General features: G+C 42.0%; 1 protein-coding gene across 14 annotated transcripts in view; it reads left to right on the top strand.

Moving 5' to 3' along the window:
• The first annotated feature begins 1,601 nt into the window (after positions 1 to 1,601).
• jakmip3 (Janus kinase and microtubule interacting protein 3) overlaps positions 1,602 to 21,010 on the top strand; it is a 38,681-nt gene continuing 19,272 nt past the window's right edge. For 9 of the 14 annotated variants that reach the window (XR_013079275.1, XM_076759619.1, XM_076759618.1 and 6 more), the window contains exons 1-16: positions 1,627 to 1,947; positions 3,197 to 3,399; positions 3,489 to 3,731; positions 5,898 to 6,137; positions 9,342 to 9,542; positions 13,339 to 13,452; positions 13,555 to 13,710; positions 14,730 to 14,867; positions 15,167 to 15,202; positions 15,489 to 15,560; positions 15,983 to 16,087; positions 17,105 to 17,233; positions 17,333 to 17,416; positions 18,482 to 18,544; positions 19,078 to 19,176; positions 19,286 to 19,384. Coding sequence is in view for 13 of the 14 variants with exons in the window: in XM_076759619.1 (XP_076615734.1) it covers positions 3,265 to 3,399; positions 3,489 to 3,731; positions 5,898 to 6,137; positions 9,342 to 9,542; positions 13,339 to 13,452; positions 13,555 to 13,710; positions 14,730 to 14,867; positions 15,167 to 15,202; positions 15,489 to 15,560; positions 15,983 to 16,087; positions 17,105 to 17,233; positions 17,333 to 17,416; positions 18,482 to 18,544; positions 19,078 to 19,176; positions 19,286 to 19,384 (1,914 nt within the window). In the remaining variant the exon portion in view is untranslated. Of the gene's footprint in view, positions 1,948 to 3,196; positions 3,400 to 3,488; positions 3,732 to 5,897; positions 6,138 to 9,341; positions 9,543 to 13,338; positions 13,453 to 13,554; positions 13,711 to 14,729; positions 14,868 to 15,166; positions 15,203 to 15,488; positions 15,561 to 15,982; positions 16,088 to 17,104; positions 17,234 to 17,332; positions 17,417 to 18,481; positions 18,545 to 19,077; positions 19,177 to 19,285; positions 19,385 to 21,010 lie in introns of all 14 variants that reach the window. The other 5 variants (XM_076759623.1, XM_076759627.1, XM_076759628.1 and 2 more) reach the window with 3 other exon arrangements.

Raw genomic sequence — 21,010 nt, 5'->3', positions numbered from 1 at the left:
TTGCTGCATTTCACAAGTTCTATATTTAGCTATCTATGGCTTTTTACTATAAAGGGTTCAGTTTTACTATAAACAATATAAACTCCCAAAAGTTAACTCACTGTAAAACACACAATAAGACTCATGAAACCGTATGGTCTTTCTAATGTTCCAACAATCAGCAGCTCTGGTTTGATTTAGATGAGAACATATTCCAGCTCGATGCTGCTTTTCCTCACTACTGATGACCAACCTTCTTCTTGCTGCTCTCTCGTGTCACGCCTCTCTTCTTCCCACCGATGACCGCACATAAGGACAACATGACGGTTCCGCAGAGGTACATTTGAGAACCTCTCTTGAACGCCCCCTGGTGTCTGGCTGCAGTATAGATAAATCTTCCTGCCCTGGAGGCCATTGTTGATTGTTTTGAGTTGTGGGGAGAAGTTGAGTCCAAATGGCTCTGACAGCTGGGGTGTCAGACCTGTTGATGTGACCTGTGCATAAAAGGATAGCTGGTGTGTATGCTGTGACACCCAGCTGTTATTATGCTATGACAGGATGGAAGACTTATTTCAGTTAATGGAGTAGCCTGAAATTTTAGAGTATGCTCCAAGTCTGAATCCTTGATGAGAGCAAAGTTTTGTGCTTGAAGTGACGAGAATTTTAACTAAACAATGGAGGAGCTCACTTAAGGTGAACGTGATTTTACCTGCTGTTTCGTACTTTATTTTAACAATATAAAAATCACAGTGTTATTAAAAAAAGAAAAAAAAACGTGAAAAAAACTGCGTGTAAACGAGAGGCCAAACCGTATGAAAACATATGGGTTTTCCCTAAGTGTAAACGGGGTCTCAGTCTGTGCACTGAGGCCTGACACCATTTTCCAAACTCCTGTGCAAATTCTTTGTCAAACCGGAGAGGAGTGCTGGAGAGTCTTGCATAACACAGAGGACAATCTGGCAACGTGTGACAGAGACAGCGTCACTGACCTGATTGCAGATGAATCGCAGGTGTGCCACTCAGGTGAGAGGAAGGAGGTCTGGTTGATGGTGAGCCGGCAGCAGGTAAGCTCTGGGCTGGGTGTGACAATATAATATCACATTTAATTATGTTAAAAGTGTTAGCGACTTAAGAAGTGGATCTATGATGGGTTTGGGAAATACTACTGATGAGCAGACATGTTCTGCCATCTTGATGTATGAAAGACACTGTTCCTTATTTTTTATGCACTCTATACAAGAAGATAAGCATAGTTTGATGGAGCATTAGTGACTAAATGTATCTTACTTGTGTTTTCTATGAGTTTTGCTGAAAGTCTTAGGTCTGATAGCGACTGATTATTTTTGGGTGGTTATGAATGAAACTGTAATTATGAAATTAAAGAGAAATGCCTATGATGGAGTGTGACATCTGACTGACATGCCTGCTGTGCCTGATGTGTGTGGCTAACATTCTGGCAGGATATGTGGCACTGATGTGTGTGATTGATGTCTCTGTTCATGTTTTCATGTATTTTGACTTGAGCTGAGTGTCTGAGAAGGCTCTCCGTGCTTGATTGATAGTGCAATGATACTGAGCCTCCAGCAGAGGGAGCCAGAGGTCTGATGGCTGAGCTCCGTGTCACACTAAAGGATGCTGGGAGGAGGAGGAGGATGACGCCAGCAGAAGCTGCAGAGATGCTAACAGCATCGGCACAAACACACACTAAGAGCCGCTAACTGCTAATAGAGATCAACAGAGAGACAGGCAGACAGAGAGAGAGAGAGAGAGAGAGAGAGAGAGGCAGACAGGTAGAGGAAGGTTGTTTGTAGCAGCACACACACACACACACACACACACACACTGGCACAGTGAGCTGCAGTCAGGCTAGCTGGTTAGCATGCTCAGGATAGAAGGCTAACCCACTGACACACACACACACACACACATACACACAACAATGCAGTGTCTGAGGCTTCCTATTGGACGGTGAGTGATCTACATTTTTCCGTGTGTGTTCACGTAGCCGTGAACTGTCTGTGTGTCTGTGTGTGTGGGGGGGTGTCTGTGTGTGTATATTGTGTGTGTGTGTCGGGGGGGGTGTCTGTCTCTGTGTGTGCAGCCTGCTGATGGGGTTGCCATGGAAACAGTCATGTATAGATGTTGTGGAAATGTGACACCTGTCAGATGTTCACCTGTCCTGCATGAAACACACGTGATCAGTTTCAGGTGAACCAGGAAGTATGTTCACACACAGCTGCAGAGCAACTACAGAGCACAAATACAACCACTGATGCTACTACTGGCACTGATATTACTGATATTGATAGTACTACCTATATCGGCACTAGTACAGTTCCTACGATGAGTGTCTGATGAATCTACTGTAGTACCACTGCATCATTACTGTTATACCAGCAATGCTTTATGTTACAATAACAACATGGAATCCAGCTGTGAGGTGAACGACACTGAGATGAAGTTGATGTTACTCTTCCAGGAATGTGTGCTCGTGTGTGTTTGCTAAGTGTGTTGAAGGACTGTGCTGGACCTGATGGTCCTGATGCTGTTGCTTGGAGACCAACATGTCAGATCAACAGTTATCATGAATCAGGATGGATTATGTTGTCAGTGGAGACACTGGAGGGAGACAGGAATGAATAAAGGTGCTGTGTGAGGTGAGAGGGCCAGGTGCACACAGGTGATACATACAGAGCAGGATAAAACACACAGAGACATGAAACACACACATTTTGATTTGCTGTGACTCACACTGAATGTGACTCACTGATTCCATGGCAACATCACACTTCTTGTTTAAAAAGTGTGAGACAGGAGAAGAAGACCACCTGATGTCGATGGCTGCAGCCGTGGGGGGGTCTAGACTCAGTCTGAAGGGCGGGGCCACGGTCGCACACAAATAGTAATAAAGAACAAATGGTTTGAAATAGAAAATATAAACGGCTCAAACACACCGTGGGTGGAAACGATGCCAAGGCAGCACACCTGCTCAGGTGTTGGGCTGTATCCTAGCAACAATCAATACTCGTTTCTCTGACCACCATGCTTCTCTGATCCTGATGTTTCACCCTGAACACACAGGTGGCATCAGAAAACACTGTGATTGGTGGTTTTGGTAGGTGATGACACAGTAACTGAACTGTGTGTTTGTGTGTGTGTGTGTGTGTGTGTGTGTGTGTGTGTGTGTGTGTGTGCGCGCGCGCACCTGTGTTGATAGGTCCAGATGTAGTCAAACTTTAGATTGACAGACAGCTCACTGGGGGGCGGAGCCTGCAGGTGGTGGTGATGTCAAAGCGAGGAGCAGGGGGGCGGGGTAAGGGGGAGCGACCTGACGCCATGGCAACTCTTCAAGCAGCCAATGAGGAGCTGAGAGCCAAACTGACAGACATCCAGATAGAACTACAACAGGAAAAGAACAAGGTGAGAACTACAAAACCCAGAGTACTGCGTTCTGTTCACACCTGTACTGCTGCAGTATTACCAGTACTCACACTACTTCCTGTCCTCAGGTGAGTCGTCTGGAGAGAGAGAAAACTCAGGAGCTGAAGGCGGAGCATCACCGGGCGACGGTCGCCGTGACGGAGCTGAAAACCAAACTCCATGAGGAGAAGCAGAAGGAGCTGGCCATTACCAGGGAGACGTTACTACGGCAACACGAGATGGAGCTAATGAGAGTCATCAAGATCAAAGACGGAGAGATTCAGCGTCTGAATGGACAGGTGGTGATGCTGAGGGACGGGTCCACGGACAAGGTGATCACACCTGTCTGTCTGTCTGTCTGTCGGCTTATCTGTCTGTCTGCTTATCTGTCTGTCCGTCTGCTGATCTACCTGTCTGTCTGTATATCCATCATCTGTCTGTCTCCCGTCTGAGGGCAGAAGACAATAAAGTGTCTCCTGCTGATTTACTTCAAATCCATTGTTTCTTTTTCTGGGATTTCTTCGGGTCCAGTTTGTGGTGGTGAAGTAAAGTAGCCTCGCTCCACCAGTCTTCCTGGAGGGTCCTGAGTAGTTCACGGGCCTCATGGGTTGTATAATCCCACCCGTGTATTCTGGTCTGCCCTGGGGTCTCCTCCTCAACAGGGAGGCAGTCAGGACAGTCCTGACAGTCCTCGATTCTCTCACCTTCAGAGTTTCACTGTTATTGTAATTGTTTGGCTGTCAATGATGATTGTTTCTCCTGCACCAGCTGACCGACTTCTCTGCTTCCAGTCTGAGGGCATCTTCAGCAAACACAGTGGGATAAAAAAGGTCAATATAAAAAAAGTGTACAGGATGCAGAATAGAAAACAAATAGAAAACTATGTATATGTAAATGTGTACAGATTATAAAAAATAGTAAATGCCATAACATCCTACTGCCATAAAAAGTACTATTGCCAATATTCTTATGAGAAAACTACTGTCATGTCATAGAAATACTATTGCTCTTAAATAGGACTATATACTAAATACTAGGACTATCTATATGCACAATATATACAGTTTCTAAAAACTTCTATTTTTTCTATTATTCTAAAAAAAATATAACTTAGATATTGCACTAGATGTAATGGATAATGTGAGTATATATTAGCACTTTATGGTGTAGAATAGAGAAAAACAGCATTAACACTGAGCTACATCACATGATGCTGGCGTTAAACAGCATCATGCAGTGTGTGAAACTACAAACTGAATATGTGACAGAAACAACCCTGGTGGAGTCTACCACCCACTGAGAACAGTATTCAGATTCATTAACGACAAATTGCAGATCCCTCTGATCCTGGAGACCACCTATTCCAACTTCTGTCCTCTGGTAGGTGCTAAAGATCACTGAACACCAAACAACCAGACACAGAAACAGTTTCTTCTGACTAGCCACTAACCTGATGAACAGTTAGCAGTCACACAGTGACACCAAAACATCCACTGATTAGACATTTATCATCCAATAAAGATGGTTTCTAACAGGTACATTCATCACTCACTACTAAATACCTGCACAGTGTAAATGTCTTGGTATAAATTGTTTATTGCATTATCATTTTTTGTATGGATTGTTTTTTTTAGATTTTTCTACTACTTAACTTATTGTTCAATCTCTTGTATTTTTGTCCTCATTGAGCTGCATGTCTTTTTTCCTTTGCAAGTACATTGAATGCAGTGTTTAATCCTGTCATGATCTGGTTTGTTTGCTTTTGTTATTTCTTGTTTTATGTTGAAAGTTTTCCTTTTGCTTTATTTCCTGTGTTTTCCTGCCTTTGTCCTCGTACCTCTAGTGTCAAGCAGTTCCCCTCCCCCTATTTTTCCATTAATCTAAGATTTTGGACTTTGCTTTGTTTCCCTAGACTTTACTTGTATTGAGTTTCTGCTCCCTTGGTTTGGATTTTATTTGCTACTTTAGATGTTTACTGTGCTTTTGACCCTCACCTGCCTTCCTGCCTGTAGATCTTTGTTTGTTGCCACTTTTATTTTTAAAAAATGTATTGAATTGCACCAGCTCTGGTTTTCCTATTCCTAGTATGTGTGCACAAACTTGTCCAATAAAGCCTATTCTGGATAGGTTTAAGAGAAGACCATGGTTTAGCTTAAAATAAGTAGGCTATATTAGTTATGTACGCTACTTATGTACATTAGGTTATGTTATTTTACTTCACTTAGAAAGGAACTCAACCTTCACTTTTACTTTCACAGGGGATGTGAACCCTGGTCCCCTCTGTGAAAGTCCTGTAATTCAAACTTTTCATGCTCTACATCATTTGATGGATTGGGAGTGAGACTTCACTACACACTGAAAAGCGATGCTAAAGGGGTACCAAGTACCTTTTAAAAACTGATACCAGGATGTACTGACCAAGCATCCATATGTGACGAGCTGGGAATGAAAATGTTTTGGAAGAAATGCTTAAGATTCCCTGCCCTCTCATTCTTCAGGTGAGGAGCACCCTGCTGGCAGAGGTGGAGGAGACAAGGAGGAGCTGGGAGGTGGAGCGTTGTCGGCTCCAGCAGGAGGTTCAGGAACTGAGAGGAGCAAAGAGGAATGCTGAGGAGGCTCTGACATCTGCTCAGCAGGCCTGCCAGGCCCGCGCAGCTGAACTACGATCAGCTCATCATCAACACCAGGAAGAGCTGAACAGGACAAAGAGAGACTGTGAGAGAGAGATCCGCCGACTGGTATGAGTTACCACCACACATGCACACACACGCACACCTGACCATTAACATGCACACACACAACCATTATCATGCACACACACAGCAATTAACATGCACACACACGCACACAACCATTAAGATGCACACACACGAACCCACGCACATAACCATTAACATGCACACATACACACACACAATTAACATGCATGCATGCACGCACACACACAACCATAAACACACACACCCACGCACACACCCATTAACATGCACACATACACACACATACACACGCACACAACAATTAACATGCACACATGCATGCACGCACACACACAACCATAAACACACACACACAACCATTAACAAACGCACTCACTACCATTAACATGCACACACACACACACACACACACACACACACACACGCAAACATGCACGCACACACAAACACACAAAAACATGCACACACACGCATGCACACACATACACACACTCACTACCATTAACACACACGACCGTTCAGCCTGTTGTTGTGTGTGTGGTCCTGTACAACCCCTGACCCTCTTTAATAGCAATAAAACAGTACTTAACACTGTTCTGTCACATTTAAAGAGAATGTCTTATAAATTAGGGACTATTCACAATTTTTTTCCATGACTAAAAGTAGCTCCAAGTAGCCAAGTTTTAGATTAGTTGACCTTCAGGGGTAGGGGTAGTGCGTTGTTTTTAACTTTACATAACTGGGCAGTGATTTTATTTCAGATCTTGTATGTGGGTGAACTAATAATTACACAAGGACCTCCTGCTTTTCTGTGAACTGGCTGCTCCTGTAATTTAAATCCCATCTGGAGCGTCGTCCTTGTACTGTTGTAACATCAGCTACAGGTAGATACTACTGTCTTTCCTGCCCCAGATTTTAGTTGATGCTTGTTTACATTTTGTCAAATTGGCTCCAAGAACAGTATGCTGAATTAGCTATTAGCAGATCCCCTTTGCAGTGTACCCATGGATGTACAGACAACGATAATTTCAGGACCATTGCTGGATTACCTGGTAAAGTTGGTGCTGTTTTTGAAGTGGTAAGATAAGTTTGTTTGAAACTAACGGTTTACAGACCTTACGTTAAGGTAAGGCCATACAAAATCTGGAATAAATGAGAACAGTCCAACATGTGAGCAATTCAGTTTAAATTTCTGTACAGAATATTAGCCATTGCTGGGGAAAGGGGCATCTGGACCACCTTGTTAAGCCTGCTGCCACCATGACATGACCACAGATAAGCAGCGGAAAATGGATGGATGAATGGAGAATTTTAGCAACAAAACTACTTCACATATGTGTTCTTGAAGAGTCTGCTGTGTGCAGATTTTGTAATGATGGCGCTCTGTTCTAGAGCAGAGTTAACATCTGGACTGTAGAATAAAGGCAACACTTCGATTGGCAGAGGGCTGGTGATAAACAGATATAATCAACTGAAATGTTGGACATACTCTGCTTTTCTTGTCTTCACTATCACTAAGGCCTTACATTTGAATTCCCTTAACCTTTTGGGTTCAGCTATATGATCAGATTAAATGAAATAGAACATTGTGATTTAGACCTTCCATAATAAAACAAAAAGTCAGTAAATGGATGTGGAACCAGAAAGTGGCTTTTAACTGATGAATGATTGAATAAGTTCTTATAAGTTGACTGAGCTACACTGACTGGTACAATACAAAGAAAAGCCGCTGAGTCACACACAGACTGGTACAACACAAACAGCCCTGCAGACAGAACATGCTCTGTATTTACAGACTTGACAGTGTCTCACTTTGCTGCAGTTTCACTGAATTTCTCTGGGAAATTAAAAGCCAGTTGCTACAAGTAATAGTAAGTAGTTTGTGGCTCAGAAGTTTCATGTCATTTTAAAAGAAGGTTTTTATTCATATTGGCAGACACATGTCTTTGTTTGAAATTTGGTCCTGAACACCAGCAATCTGTTGAGACACTAAGTTTAATGTGATTGAAACTGTTCACCGTGATCAGCTGAACAACTCTGCTGTAGCCTGATTCAACTGTTAGCAAAACACGGATGGGTTTCATCACTGCAGCATTCAGCTCAAAGACAAATCAGAAGACCATTAAGACTGCTTAATTAAACAGAGAACTAGTGTATGCCATCACCAACCTAATGTATGATATACTTCACAGGGCCACTCAGTCCTGAGGATCACATCTGATCAGGTCATAAAACTGGGGTCAGAAGGATGTGAATCAGTTATTTGTATAAATTAGCCTTCGGAGCATATAAGCAACTTATTTGTAGAATTAGTTTCTGTGTCTCGTTCTTGGGAGGTTATTATGCTGCTCCTTTCCATCACATTTGCTTTTCAATTAAACAAATGAATTGATAGCTTGTCAAACTGCGGCTGGGGTTTTGGATTTAACTTCCTCAGGTATATTCGGGCTGGGTCTGGCTCCCCTTCGCCTAGGGTCTCTTTTTTGAGTATTAATTTATGTATGTTGGGGTCAGGTAGGTAAAGCCTCTATCCGGTACCTCGTCCCAGTGTTCTTCCTCTGCTCCCTGTGGTCTTTGTAATTATTTCACCATGTTAGTAGTTAATAAGAAATCACTTCCTGCACTAACTCATACTTGGCTCATTTCTGCTGACTAAGAGAGAAACTCCAGCTCTACATTCAATGTGCATTCAAATGCTCAATGTGAAGGTGTGCCCACTCAGAGAACCAGGATGACAGCTGTGCATCCAGGTGTCACAAGTGCAGAGAAGGCCGTGTCCTGATTGGATGCTGATATCACTCAGGTGGCTCACCAGCAGACCAACTGAATATGAAGTTATATAGAGAAATGTACTAAAGTATGAGATCATGAGACATGATGAAGGACAAACAGGAAGGACACAGACTGACTCACCTGAGCCACAGGTTCATGTTCACCTGTTTGAGTTTAGATCCAGCACATTTTTTATCTGAAAAAGTGAAAATGACTCCTCCAATCCTGCTCTTTAGCTGTCTGTCTGTTTAACCCCACCCCTTACCTGTCTGTCTGTCTACATGTCTGTCTCTAACCTCTCTGTCTACCTGTCTGCCTGACTAACTCCATCCTGACTAACATGTCTTTTTCTCCGCCTGTGTGTGTGTGTGTCTGTCTCTAACTTAATTACCTCTCTGTCTCTATAAACTGTCTGCCTACCTGTCTGTCTGTCTACCTGTCTATGTGCAGATGGATGAGATAAAGCTGAAGGACAGAGCTGTCAGTGTATTGGATAAAGCCCTTGGGCTGCAGGCTGGACACGCCCACCGCCTCCAGCTGCAGACTCAGGCTGCCGAGCAGCAAATCGCAGCCCTGAGAGACGCACAGAGGGTGGGGATAAATCACCCTGGCCAAGCCCCTAACCCCACCCCTAACACTCCTCCTCACATTGTAAGCCCCGCCTCTTCCCGCTCATACTGCATGAAATAAATTCACTTCGTTTCATGTCACTGTTGAAACACAACATGTTAACTGGTCATGGTGAACTTTGACCTCTGAGTCATCATTCTGTCATTAAACACAACGCCGCAGAAAGTTGCGACACTCGTTTGCACGGCCATGTGATTCATGTAGCTCCCAGTAGTTCAAACAATTTGCAGTGTTAACTGTTCGCAACAATTTTCGGTCAATATTAACATTTAATGTGCAAATGTGTATTGATGACTACATGCTGTTGACTACACTTATATTCAATACAGCATTTTTTTGTGGGGAGTAGCTGAGAAACATCTACATAACACTAATCAGTTTTCTTTTAATTTTGGAGGGAAAGGGGACAGCTCCCATAATGTAGAACACATTAACAACAGTGGTGGAAAGTAACTTATCAAATGCTGTACTTAAGTACAATTTTAGGTACTTGTACTTGAGTATTTCCACTTTCTGCAGCTTTCTGATTCTACTCTACTACATTTCAAAGGCAAATATTATGTTTTACTGAACTACATTTTAACTTAAGTAACTTTGCAGATTCAAACTAATAATGTCAAATATAATCAACAAATAAATGATAATGTAATGTTATGGACAAGATAAGATGATCCTCAGGGGGAAATCCTCAAGCTACCCAGCAATGTGTGTGTGTGTGTGTGTGTATATATATATATATATATATATATATATATATATATATATATATATATATATATATATATACAGTAAAAGCAAAATAGCTCCACCTTTACCAGCTGCGACATTAGAATAATGTAGGTATTAATACATCAGAAATTGTACGTCAGTAATATACATTATTCTGAAATGGGCCATTCTGCACAATGAATATTTTTACTTTTTTGTATTTTAAGTGTGTTTTGATGCTAACACTTACACCACAAGTACTGCTACAGTTAGTTGAAATATATGGTGAGAGCGTTCTCTGTCCGTAGCAGACCAAGTTATAGACCCCTGAGGAGTCCTGAGTCAAGTTCATCGCTGCTGGAGAAAACTGGAAGCTCTAAAGAAAAATTAGTAAAGGTTAATACATGAAAGCAGTGATTCTCAACTGGTGGGTTGCGACCCAAAAGTGGGTCACAGACCTGTTTTCAATGGGTCGCGGGCCTTTGCCTGGGCAAAAACAAAATGTTTAGAAAAAAAAATCCTGTGCTTTTATTTTGAAGGGTATTTTTTATGCAGCAGAGTGCCGTCTATTCATGTCGGGTTACAGCTTGTTATTAAGAGGTCCTGAAGCCAGACCAGTTGAGAACCACTGCATTAAAGCACATCAATACACAGTGAAAGTCAGTGTTTCCCAAACATTTTCATGAGGGTGTCATTACAGAAGTGAGAGTACACACATATATTTAGGTTCATTCGTATCGGGCCATTGGAATGATTTCTAGTATTTTGTCTCTGTACTCCAGGACAGAATCTGAAATTAAACAACTACAGACTTCCAATTCAAACTGCCATCTTAAATTTGTGGGTATTTTCAGATACGTCAAGTCAACCATGAAGTAATTATACCCATTTCAATCAAGAGAGACACATGAATGAAGTAATGATAATTGTTATTGTTAAGGTTATTATGAAAGATGATATATAATAAGTCTTTCCAGAAAGTCTTATCAGAATACTCTCAGGTTTCTCCAAAGTGACATTTAGCATTTACTACTACTACTGTTGCCACTATTAACCTACTGCTACACACCATCAAACACCTTCAACAACACGTTCAAGGTACAGATACTATTACTACTACTACTAATACTAACAACACATCATGGCCAGACTGTTAAGCTGTGTGGCTGCTGCTGAAATGCACCAATGGAGTCCTAATTGAGTTCTCTTCCTTCAGTTTTTATGTCCACAGTCTTCTCGGAGCTTTGACTTTTGATCAAAGAATAAAATATTTTATATATATATATATTTATTTATTTATTTATTTTTTCCGTTTTACAGAGTCCAGACTTTTTTGGAGTCAGGGTTGTACTCAGCCAGGGATGTTTTCACGCTCAGCAGCTTTACTTACATTAACTCTCAGCAGGATTCTTCTCACATCTACTGGGGATACTCAGAGTGGCCAGTCCTCTGGAAGCAGAGTGGACTTGACAGCTGACTCTTTGTTTAGGAGGTGAACAATAAAATATGTTGAGCTTATCTACGCGATGGGGGGGTTCTTGCTTTTGTAGCCTGTGATTGTCTGGATCACTTGCCACATATCTTTGGTGTTGCTAGCGCTGAGGTCTCACTCCATTTCCCGTCGATGTCTCCACTTTGCCTTCTTGATGTCAGCTATCAGTCTAGCATTGGTGGCTCTGTATGCATTGTTGTCATCTGACTGAAAGGCAGCTTTTTGACTCTGGATAGAGTCATTACCTCTCCATACATGCAGACTTTTTGGTTGGAGACTGATTTCATTGTTTTTGTAATCACCACATCATCCACACATGTGCTAGTGTATGATGTCAGTGATCTTGTGTATTCCTCAAGACTGATGTGGTTCTCGTGGGTGATGGCATCTTTTTACTTATCAGCTGGGAGAAAGTGGATAGTGGGCAGAGCAGGGACATGTGGTCTCATTGACCAAAATAGGAACTGGAAGGCTTTTTTATGTGAACATGTTGTGGGGTACTTCTTCCCCTGGTGGAGATGTAGACATGATGGTGGAATTTAGACAAAACATTAATATCACCAATTACAAGGAAAATACCATGTCGTTGTTTTGCCATGTGACTGCTGATGACCTCACACAGCTCCTGCAGCCCCCCGACCCCCCACCCCCCGTCTTCTGTTATCTAAGAACATGGTCTGCCTGTTGAGTTCCATACTTGAGTGTTGTTGAGTTAGTCTTATTTCGTCCTTTTTATTTTCCTGGCTCTGGACATTAGCCAGGGGTTGACTGGGTACTCGACTAGCCTTAAGTCCAAGCTGGGTTATCTTGCATCTTACCCAGGCTTTCTTTCTTCTCTTCCTGGGGCAACCACAACATGTTTAGTGGCATTTTGTCTGGCTGGCCTGACAGGGTATGTTGGAAGATGTCATGGACTGTGATGATCTTGAGGTCTGCTACACTTACCCAGTCACTGCACTTTGTTTTCCAATGTTGATAAGTGTATTTCTGTCATGAGTAATATGTGATTTGGTACTAAAGGCTAAAAATAATAAAACAAAAATTTGGTGAAGGGAGCTACCGCATCTGCATGCGCTGCCATTTTATATATGAAGCACACTGTAACTGCAGGGACCTCAAATAACTGCTCTCACTGCATTGTTTGTGTGTGTTACTGTGTGTGTGTGTGTGTGTGTGTGGATGTATATTACTGATGTTGTGGGGACATAAATCTGTTTACACGGTCACATTATGGGGACTTACCGTCCTTATGAAAATCATTCAATTTGAAGTGAAGTCTTGGGTTAAGGTTAGGTTACAGCTAAGTCTCCATTAAATGTATATAAGTCTATGTATTGTCCCCAGAAGTGATGGAAAAATTACTCTCTCTCTCTCTCTTTCTCTCTCTCTCTGTGAGTCTGTGTATTCCTTATGTTGTGGGGACATCTGTCAATCTGTTCATGCTGTCACATTGTGGGGACTCCCCTTACTTATGGGGACAAAGTGCAGGTCCCCATAATGTCAATCACTAAATGTTAGGGTGATGACTGGGGTTAAGGTCCAAGAGTGATAAAAACCTAATATGTGTGTGTGTGTGTGTGTGTGTGTGTGTGTGTGTGTGTGTGTGTGTCCTTGCAGTCTCAGGAGGACCGGGACACTCGGAGGTTTCAATTAAAAATTGCTGAGCTCAGTGCTGTTGTCAGGAAGCTGGAGGATCGAAACTCTCTTCTGTCTGAAGAACGCAACGAACTGGTAACACACACACACACACACACACACACACACACACACACACACACACACACACGTCAACACTTTTCTATATTTTCTGTCTTCTTTCTTTATTTTTTGTAGCTGAAGCGTCTGAGAGAGACGGAGAGTCAGTTTCTTCCTCTTCTGGACAAAAACAAACGTCTGAGCAGGAAAAACGAGGAGCTGGCTCTTGCGCTCCGTCGCCTCGACAACAAGCTTCGCTTTGTCACGCAGGAGAACCTGGAGATGGTAACTATGGTAACCCCTCTCCCTGTACTCCTGTACCCTGACATCAGTGACAAACACAGTCTGCTGGTTCTGTCCCAGTCAAACCAGTAGCACTGGGACCAGTCTGGACCTGATCATATCAGTCAGGTTATTCTGAAGAAATCAGGTCTAAAGATGGACAATGTACCATTTATCAAACTAAAGGTAACTGATGTAGACTTGCAGTACTCAAAACCAGAACAGAGTACATATCTGGTCAAAGTGAGTTTAGACCTGGATCTGACTTGACATCTCACCGTACTTTATGAAAATTATTATGCCACAGAACAGTGTCACCTTGTTCTTGGAAAAATAAGAATAGCAGCATGTTAAAGCCAAACTGTCGTAACTAAAGGTGTGCGTGAGATGCTGAAACTAAGGCCTTCTGTTTATTCTGAAAGTGTAATTTGATGCTTCAATATGATTGCGTTTGTTACACCAGAGAAATAGACATTAGCTAAATTTGAATCACTTTAGACTCATCGGAAAAAAGAATTCGTTTGAGTAGCCTTTTGTCTCTTGTGGGAAAGGGCTAGGGTTATAGTATATAGGCAAATATGTGAACTATGTTCTAAACGCAGCCGATTGTCTACATGTATATGTGGTTAAAAAGCGAGTATATCTCCAGCCCATCAATCTCTGTTGTTCTGTATTACAAAGTCAATGACAGAATGTAAACACAGTTACTGTGGGGAAGCTGAAATACCATCTAATCATATATGTACATACAACACATCTGTCTAGTGTTGTGGAGGTGACATTTGATGCTCAACTACAAACAAAAGCCTGCATTGTAGCGAGGTACAGTAGTCCACTGTAGATTCAGCTTCAACGGATGATGGGGAGTTTCCCTGATAGTGCTGCATTTGGTTCCATGAACTTTGGTTTTGCCAGCAATCAACTATTCAGAAGTACAATTGGAAATCCCACAATTCTGCATGGACAGGAGACATCCACAGTTTCAGGCAGTCACCTCCCTCAGTAATTCCACTGTTTGTCATGATCCTCAGAGGAGACCGAGTTCTCTGAACGACCTAGACCGCAGCCACTCCACCAGTTACCATGGTTACAGCCAGGAGGAGAGAGAGATGGAGTTTCTACGGTTACAAGTTTTGGAGCAACAACACATCATCGATGACCTGTCCAAGGTACTGCTACTGCTACTACACATTATTGCCATCTGTCCAAGGTATTAATATTCTCAGTATTCCTACTACTGCTAGTACTGTTAAAACTACTGCTCCAACAACATATCAGTGGCAACCTGTTCAAAGTATTGCTATTACTGCTACTACTACTAGTATTATGACAACAACTACCACTGCTGTTCTGGAAATTTAATTTCCCCATGAAAGATTCATAAAGTACTTTGTGGTACTGTTAACACTGCTACTACAACAATACATGTATCAAATTTTATTTGAAACAAAACTGTTTGTGTTTTCAGGCTCTGGAGACAGCTGGTTATGTAAAGAATGTTATAGTAAGTATTCAGTAGCAGTGCCTCTACAACTGTTAGTACTACAACTGTTCAGACTTTTTCTGTAGGCTGCTGCATGAGGAACCATCTGTTTAATAATGTGTTTTATGTCCTCTTAAAAAGTATTTAACGGGTAAGAAGCCAGATGTTTCCCTCCCGCAGATGTTGGTAGAGACCAAAAACAGAACTAAAAGGAAGATGAATATTGAACTTAGATTGATCAGGTGGCACAAACATGACTTCAAATGAATGATCATGTAGCTCCTGTTTCTGTTTGTTTGTCCTCCAGGAGAGAGATATGTTACTGAGATACAGACGTCAGGATTCAGTGAGGAGGAAACGAACCTTCAGAGCCTGCAGGGTGAGACTGGACAGATGTTTTTACTCCTGTTTTGTTGTTTTTTAAACCCATGTTCTTTATTCACATGTTCTGCTGAAACATCATCACGAACAGTCCTCTGTTACTACTACTACTACTACTACTACTACTACTAGTAGTAGTAGTAGTAGTAGTAGTAGTACCACTACTGCCATCACCACTACTACTTCTACTGTTCCCATATTAAAGTATCGGTCTGCATTTTACAGTCAACACAGTTGAAAGCTCTGACAGAGCTTGTGTGTTTCTGTGTAAGTGGACCTTTTGATTTGAGATTATCTGCAGATGTGTTGAAGAACTCAAGAACTCAACTGAGATGCAATCTACAACACGCTACTGATGAGTCAACACTGTGTGTGTGTGTGTGTGTGTGTGTGTGTGTGTGTGTGTGTGTGAGCATGCAGGTCATTGAGACATTTTATGGATATGATGAAGAAGCGTCTGTGGACTCTGATGGATCATCTTTGTCCTTTCACACTGACAGAACTCCAGATACTGAACCAGAAGAGGTACACCCCCCCACACACACACATTACTGTAAATTATACTGTAGTGTGCTACCTTCTGCTACATCTAAAGATTAAAAAAATAAAATTAAAACGTACATATATATTAGAAAAAACACACTCAGCACCTATTTCCATTCCTTGACCACCTCTATGAAAGACTTGTGCCAGGTGAGGAGAGAGGAGGCAGTTGAGGAGAGAGGACAGGTGAGAGGAGGAGCACATGTGGTGTTTCACCTCAAGTCACAGACAGGTTTCCCAGGATCATGTCACTTCTCCTCCATCTCGCTCTCCATCCCTCAGGACTTGTTGTCCTCCTGGAGGTGGTGTAGGATCAGGTGTCCCTTTGTTCCTTTCAGTATAGTGAATGGGGCAGAGGCTGTGGCCTGATGAGAAGTTGTGGTCATATGCAGAAGACAGGGTTGAAGAATACTGCATTTCTGTATCTATAGCTCTCCAGCACATGTATACACAGTGAATATGCTGAATTGAGTGTATCTTGATTTACTTTAGTTCCTTTTTGTGCACTTACCAATAACTTTCTGCAGCAAGACTGTTGAAGCATATTGAAACATTTCAGATTTATCTCTGACATAAACTGTGAGGCAGCAGAATCCTGCACTGAAGACGTACCCTTCCTTTGGTTCTAATGGAATCTGGTTTATGCAGAACAATCAATCAAAGTTTCTTCAAAGTCAGCAGTGATCCATATTAAACCAGAGTTACACTCCTTGCATGTGTGCACATACGTGGCCAGTGAAGCTGATTCTGCATCTGGTTCTGAATTCCAGGTGATTCTACACTGTTGAATAATTGACTGTTACATTCCATTTGTGCCAATTGATCCCCCAGAATCCTCCACAGTGGACTTTTTAACAGGAAACAGCATCTCAACTGTCAAATACTGACAGATCTTCTATTGGTCGGACTGGTTCGGGACTGGTTCTGTCAATAATCAGACTGGTTCTGTCACTGGTTGGGCTGGTTCTGTCACTGGCCTGACTGGCTTGTCTGTTTCAGGTGTGTGCGCGTGAAGAGGCGGAGCTTCGTTACCGTCAGCTGACTCAGGAGTATCAGGCACTGCAGCGAGCGTATGCTCTGCTGACGGAGACGAGTGGAGGAAACTACGATGCTGAGAAGGAGATCAAGGTGACCCGACCTCTGAGCAAGGCAGCAAGAGAACCAGGGCTCTAGTCTGTGTAATGATGCAAGGCAGGAAAAGGTTGATGGGTTTATTCTCTGTTTCAGACCAGAGAGCAACTGTTGACTGAAATCAGTCGATATGAAACCAGAGTTGCAGATCTGGAGTCAGCACTGAAACAACAAGGACTGGTAAAACACACAAATGCAGGCACACACGCAGGCACACACACTATTTTGTACTTCTATCCTTGTGAGGACCCCCACAACATAATGTATTCCTCAGTCCCTAACTCTATTTCTAGCCTCCTTAAAACCAAATCTGAACCTTCAAACAGCCCTTTGAAGTTGTGAGGACCAGCCAAATTGTCCTCACTAGGTTGGTTAAAAACTTGTTCCAGTCCTTATTGGCAAGTACAAGTACACACAAATACAGACACACATGCACAAACACAGTGATGATGTTGACGCTAATAAATTAATACAATTAAAAGAGTAATAATGAAGTAAATAATAAAACACTGAGAATAAAAATGATGGAAAGATGACAGAGAATGGAGGATTAAGTCTTTAAAGAAGCAAACAACAATATGACCAGGTGAGAATATGATGTGCAGTCTTATTGGTTCCAAGGTCGATTTGTGAAGAAAAGGGCAGTGTCTCCATACTGATTTGAGGGGCAGAGAACCAATGAGAATGAAACAGATGTAGAACAAACAGTAGAACACAGAATAGAGTGACTAATGATGTTCCATATACTGCCAAACAGAACCAGACAACCAATCAGAACCTTTAACTGATATTGATTGGTGACCACCATTTGTGTTGCTGTTGGTGTTTATTTACCGTAAAAAATCACTCACCCAATCAGATCAAAGACTGGACCCACTGATCAAGTAGAGGGGAGGAGCTTATCTGTGACATCACCTGCTTGGATGATCAAGTAGAATAGAAACTTGTGGATTGTTGACTCTCTGTGGAACATGACTGAACACGTCTGATGTAGAACATAGAACATAAAGCAGGTCTGATAGAGCTTTGAGCTGAAGGTAATGTTCACTGACAACTGCTGGCACTGATGTCTGTCTGTCCCTCTGCCTGTCTGTCTGTCTGTCTGTCTACCTGTCTGTCCCTCCCTCTGCCTGTCCACTTGTCTGTCTCCCTGTGTGTCTGTCTGTCTGTCCACCTCTCTGTCTATCTGTCTGTTCGCCTGTCTGTCTGTCTGTCTGTTCACCTGTCTGTCTGTCTGTCTTTCAGGATGTGAAGTGGGTGGAGGAGAAGCAGGCATTGTACCAGAGGAATCAGGAGCTGGTGGAGAAGGTAAAGCACTTTGATTTCTTCTTCACCTAAGCAGCAACACATTTCTGATGGACTATTGCTTGTCCATGTCAAAACAATACAACACTAAATACAGTAAAAATTATGTTTGCACTTTATTTTGCCTAATAGCTTCATATGCTTGCTCCAGAGTGTGTTCCTGAGACAGAGACAGGTCTCGAGCAAAATTAAATTTCTCCTGATTTTTTCTCATGATCACTCCTCCCACTGTAATCAATAGACTCCAGTGGCGACACCCATGTGATGCAAAAACAGGAAATGAGACTCAAGAATGCCAACTGAACTGTCCCTGATTATACTGTATCTCCTGTTACAACCCCCCCCCCCGCCCCCTTCTATTTATTTGACCTCCAAATAGAAGTGACACACAGAATATAGAGTAACAAATCCATTAATGTTGACTTTTTGTGTTGAACTGTAAATATTTTTTGACACAACTAAGACTGTGAATATAAGATATAAAAACAGCATTATATATTATCTCTGATTGGCTGTAAATTTCTCATATTCTTCAGGTGAAGCAGATGGAAGGTGAAGACCTACGGCTGAAAAACGACATCCAGGACGTCAAAGATCAGAATGAGCTGCTGGAGTTTCGGATCTTAGAGCTTGAGGTAACAACAGTCAGACAGACATAAACAACAACAACAACAACACGTTAAAACAGTAAAGACTGACTGACACAATGTCCCTTTTTCTATGGAAACTATGTTTATTGTTCAGGAGAGGGAGCGACGCTCACCTGCCATTAACTTCCAACAACTCTATTTCCCAGAAGGTCTCAGTCCTCTGCAGATCTACTGCGAGGCAGAGGGAGTCACTGTAAGTACACCAGCAAAAATCTAAGTACACCTGTAAACACACACCCAGAAATTTTATTTGTATAACACCTTTCTTACAAGAAATGCAGCTCAGAGTGCTTCACATAAAAAAACAGAATGAACATAAAAACAGGGATAGAAAATTTATATAAGACAGAGACTAAAACCCACTTGATAATAGTAAAAACAAAGATGAAAATAAAGAGAATGCATAAGATGGAAAATAAAACCAGTGAAGAACAGTAATAAAATAATGTCAAAGATAAAGTCCACATAATGCATAAAATCAAGTAAAATCCAACATTTTAAAAGATGCTCAGCAGTGCATAAAGTTACATTTTCAGGTCTGTATCAGAAGTCAGAGCTCGTTAAAGGCTGAAGCTCAGAGATCAGTTTTTAATTCAATTCAATTCAATTTTATTTATATAGTGCCAAATCACAACTGAAGTTGTCTCTGGACACTCCAGGCAAGGCCATGGCGGAAGATGTAGCTATAATCCCCAATCCAGGTTCAGCCACTATCCACAGAACCTGCAAGACCACAAAGCACAATGACTCTGGGGAAGAAGCCTTTGTATACGAGGAGGAGGTGTTATGATTAGTAAATCAGTATATTTTTAGCAGGACCCAAGAGGTAGATAAGCAGCAAGAGAACCAAGGGAGCCGTTTAAACAGACGAACAACAGATTAACAATGACATAAGAAACCAAAACACTACAAAACCCTGAATAACCAGTGAACACAAAATCAGCTCAAGAAAACAAAAACATTCGCTTCACCGTGGCGAGCAGGTAGGAAGGAAAAAACACACGACTATAATGAAACCAAATAGAGGACTCAGTACAAAGACAAAGCAAGAACAAGATCCGCACAAAGGCGACTAAGACAACGATATAAGTACTAGGAAGCTATGGTCACAAGATCAAATGGCTGGAAAGTCTCGGCTAGAAGCTCTGACAATCTGGCAGCTTACCAACTCCGGCATGCTGCCTAAATCATGAGATAATCAGTTAAGATCAGCCTCAGGTGCACCGTCAGCTCGTCGCATCGCCCGGCCATGTCTCCACTGCAGACACGGAGAGAATGGTTAACAAAACATAAACTGACACAGACTCTAACAGGAGGACTTTAAAATTAGTTCTGAATGTTAGAGGAAGGCAGTGCAGAGCAGCTGAAACTGGACTAATGTGCTCTCTCCTCTTTGAATCAGGCATGAATCAGTTTTTCAGCCTCTTTTTGATTTCAAAATGGTCATACTTCAGCTATTTTAGTCACCTTGTTGTTGTGGGACTTGAATCTTAGATCTGAATCTTGGAGAACACCAAGACTGTAACCTCAGATTTAATCCAGGGAGTTATTTGCTGGATTATCGAACAGCATCTCTCTTTTTGTTTTAGGGCTGACTAGTAGGATTTCACTTTTGTTGTCATTTAACTTGGAGAAATTATTGCTCATCCACTGATTTATTGATTAACAGACAGTTAGTGATGGAGTCCACATGGATATACAGTTGTGTGTCGTCTCCAGAATTATGGAAACATACATTATGAGAGTAATAACTTACAGAAGCAGCTCCCTGCAACCCCAGAACAGATGTCATGTTTCTCAGACACATGATTTCCAAGAC

Source organism: Chaetodon auriga, chromosome 20 (genome assembly GCF_051107435.1).
Source record: "Chaetodon auriga isolate fChaAug3 chromosome 20, fChaAug3.hap1, whole genome shotgun sequence".
Classification (NCBI taxonomy): domain Eukaryota; kingdom Metazoa; phylum Chordata; class Actinopteri; order Chaetodontiformes; family Chaetodontidae; genus Chaetodon; species Chaetodon auriga.
This window is presented reverse-complemented; position numbering and strand designations above follow the sequence as displayed.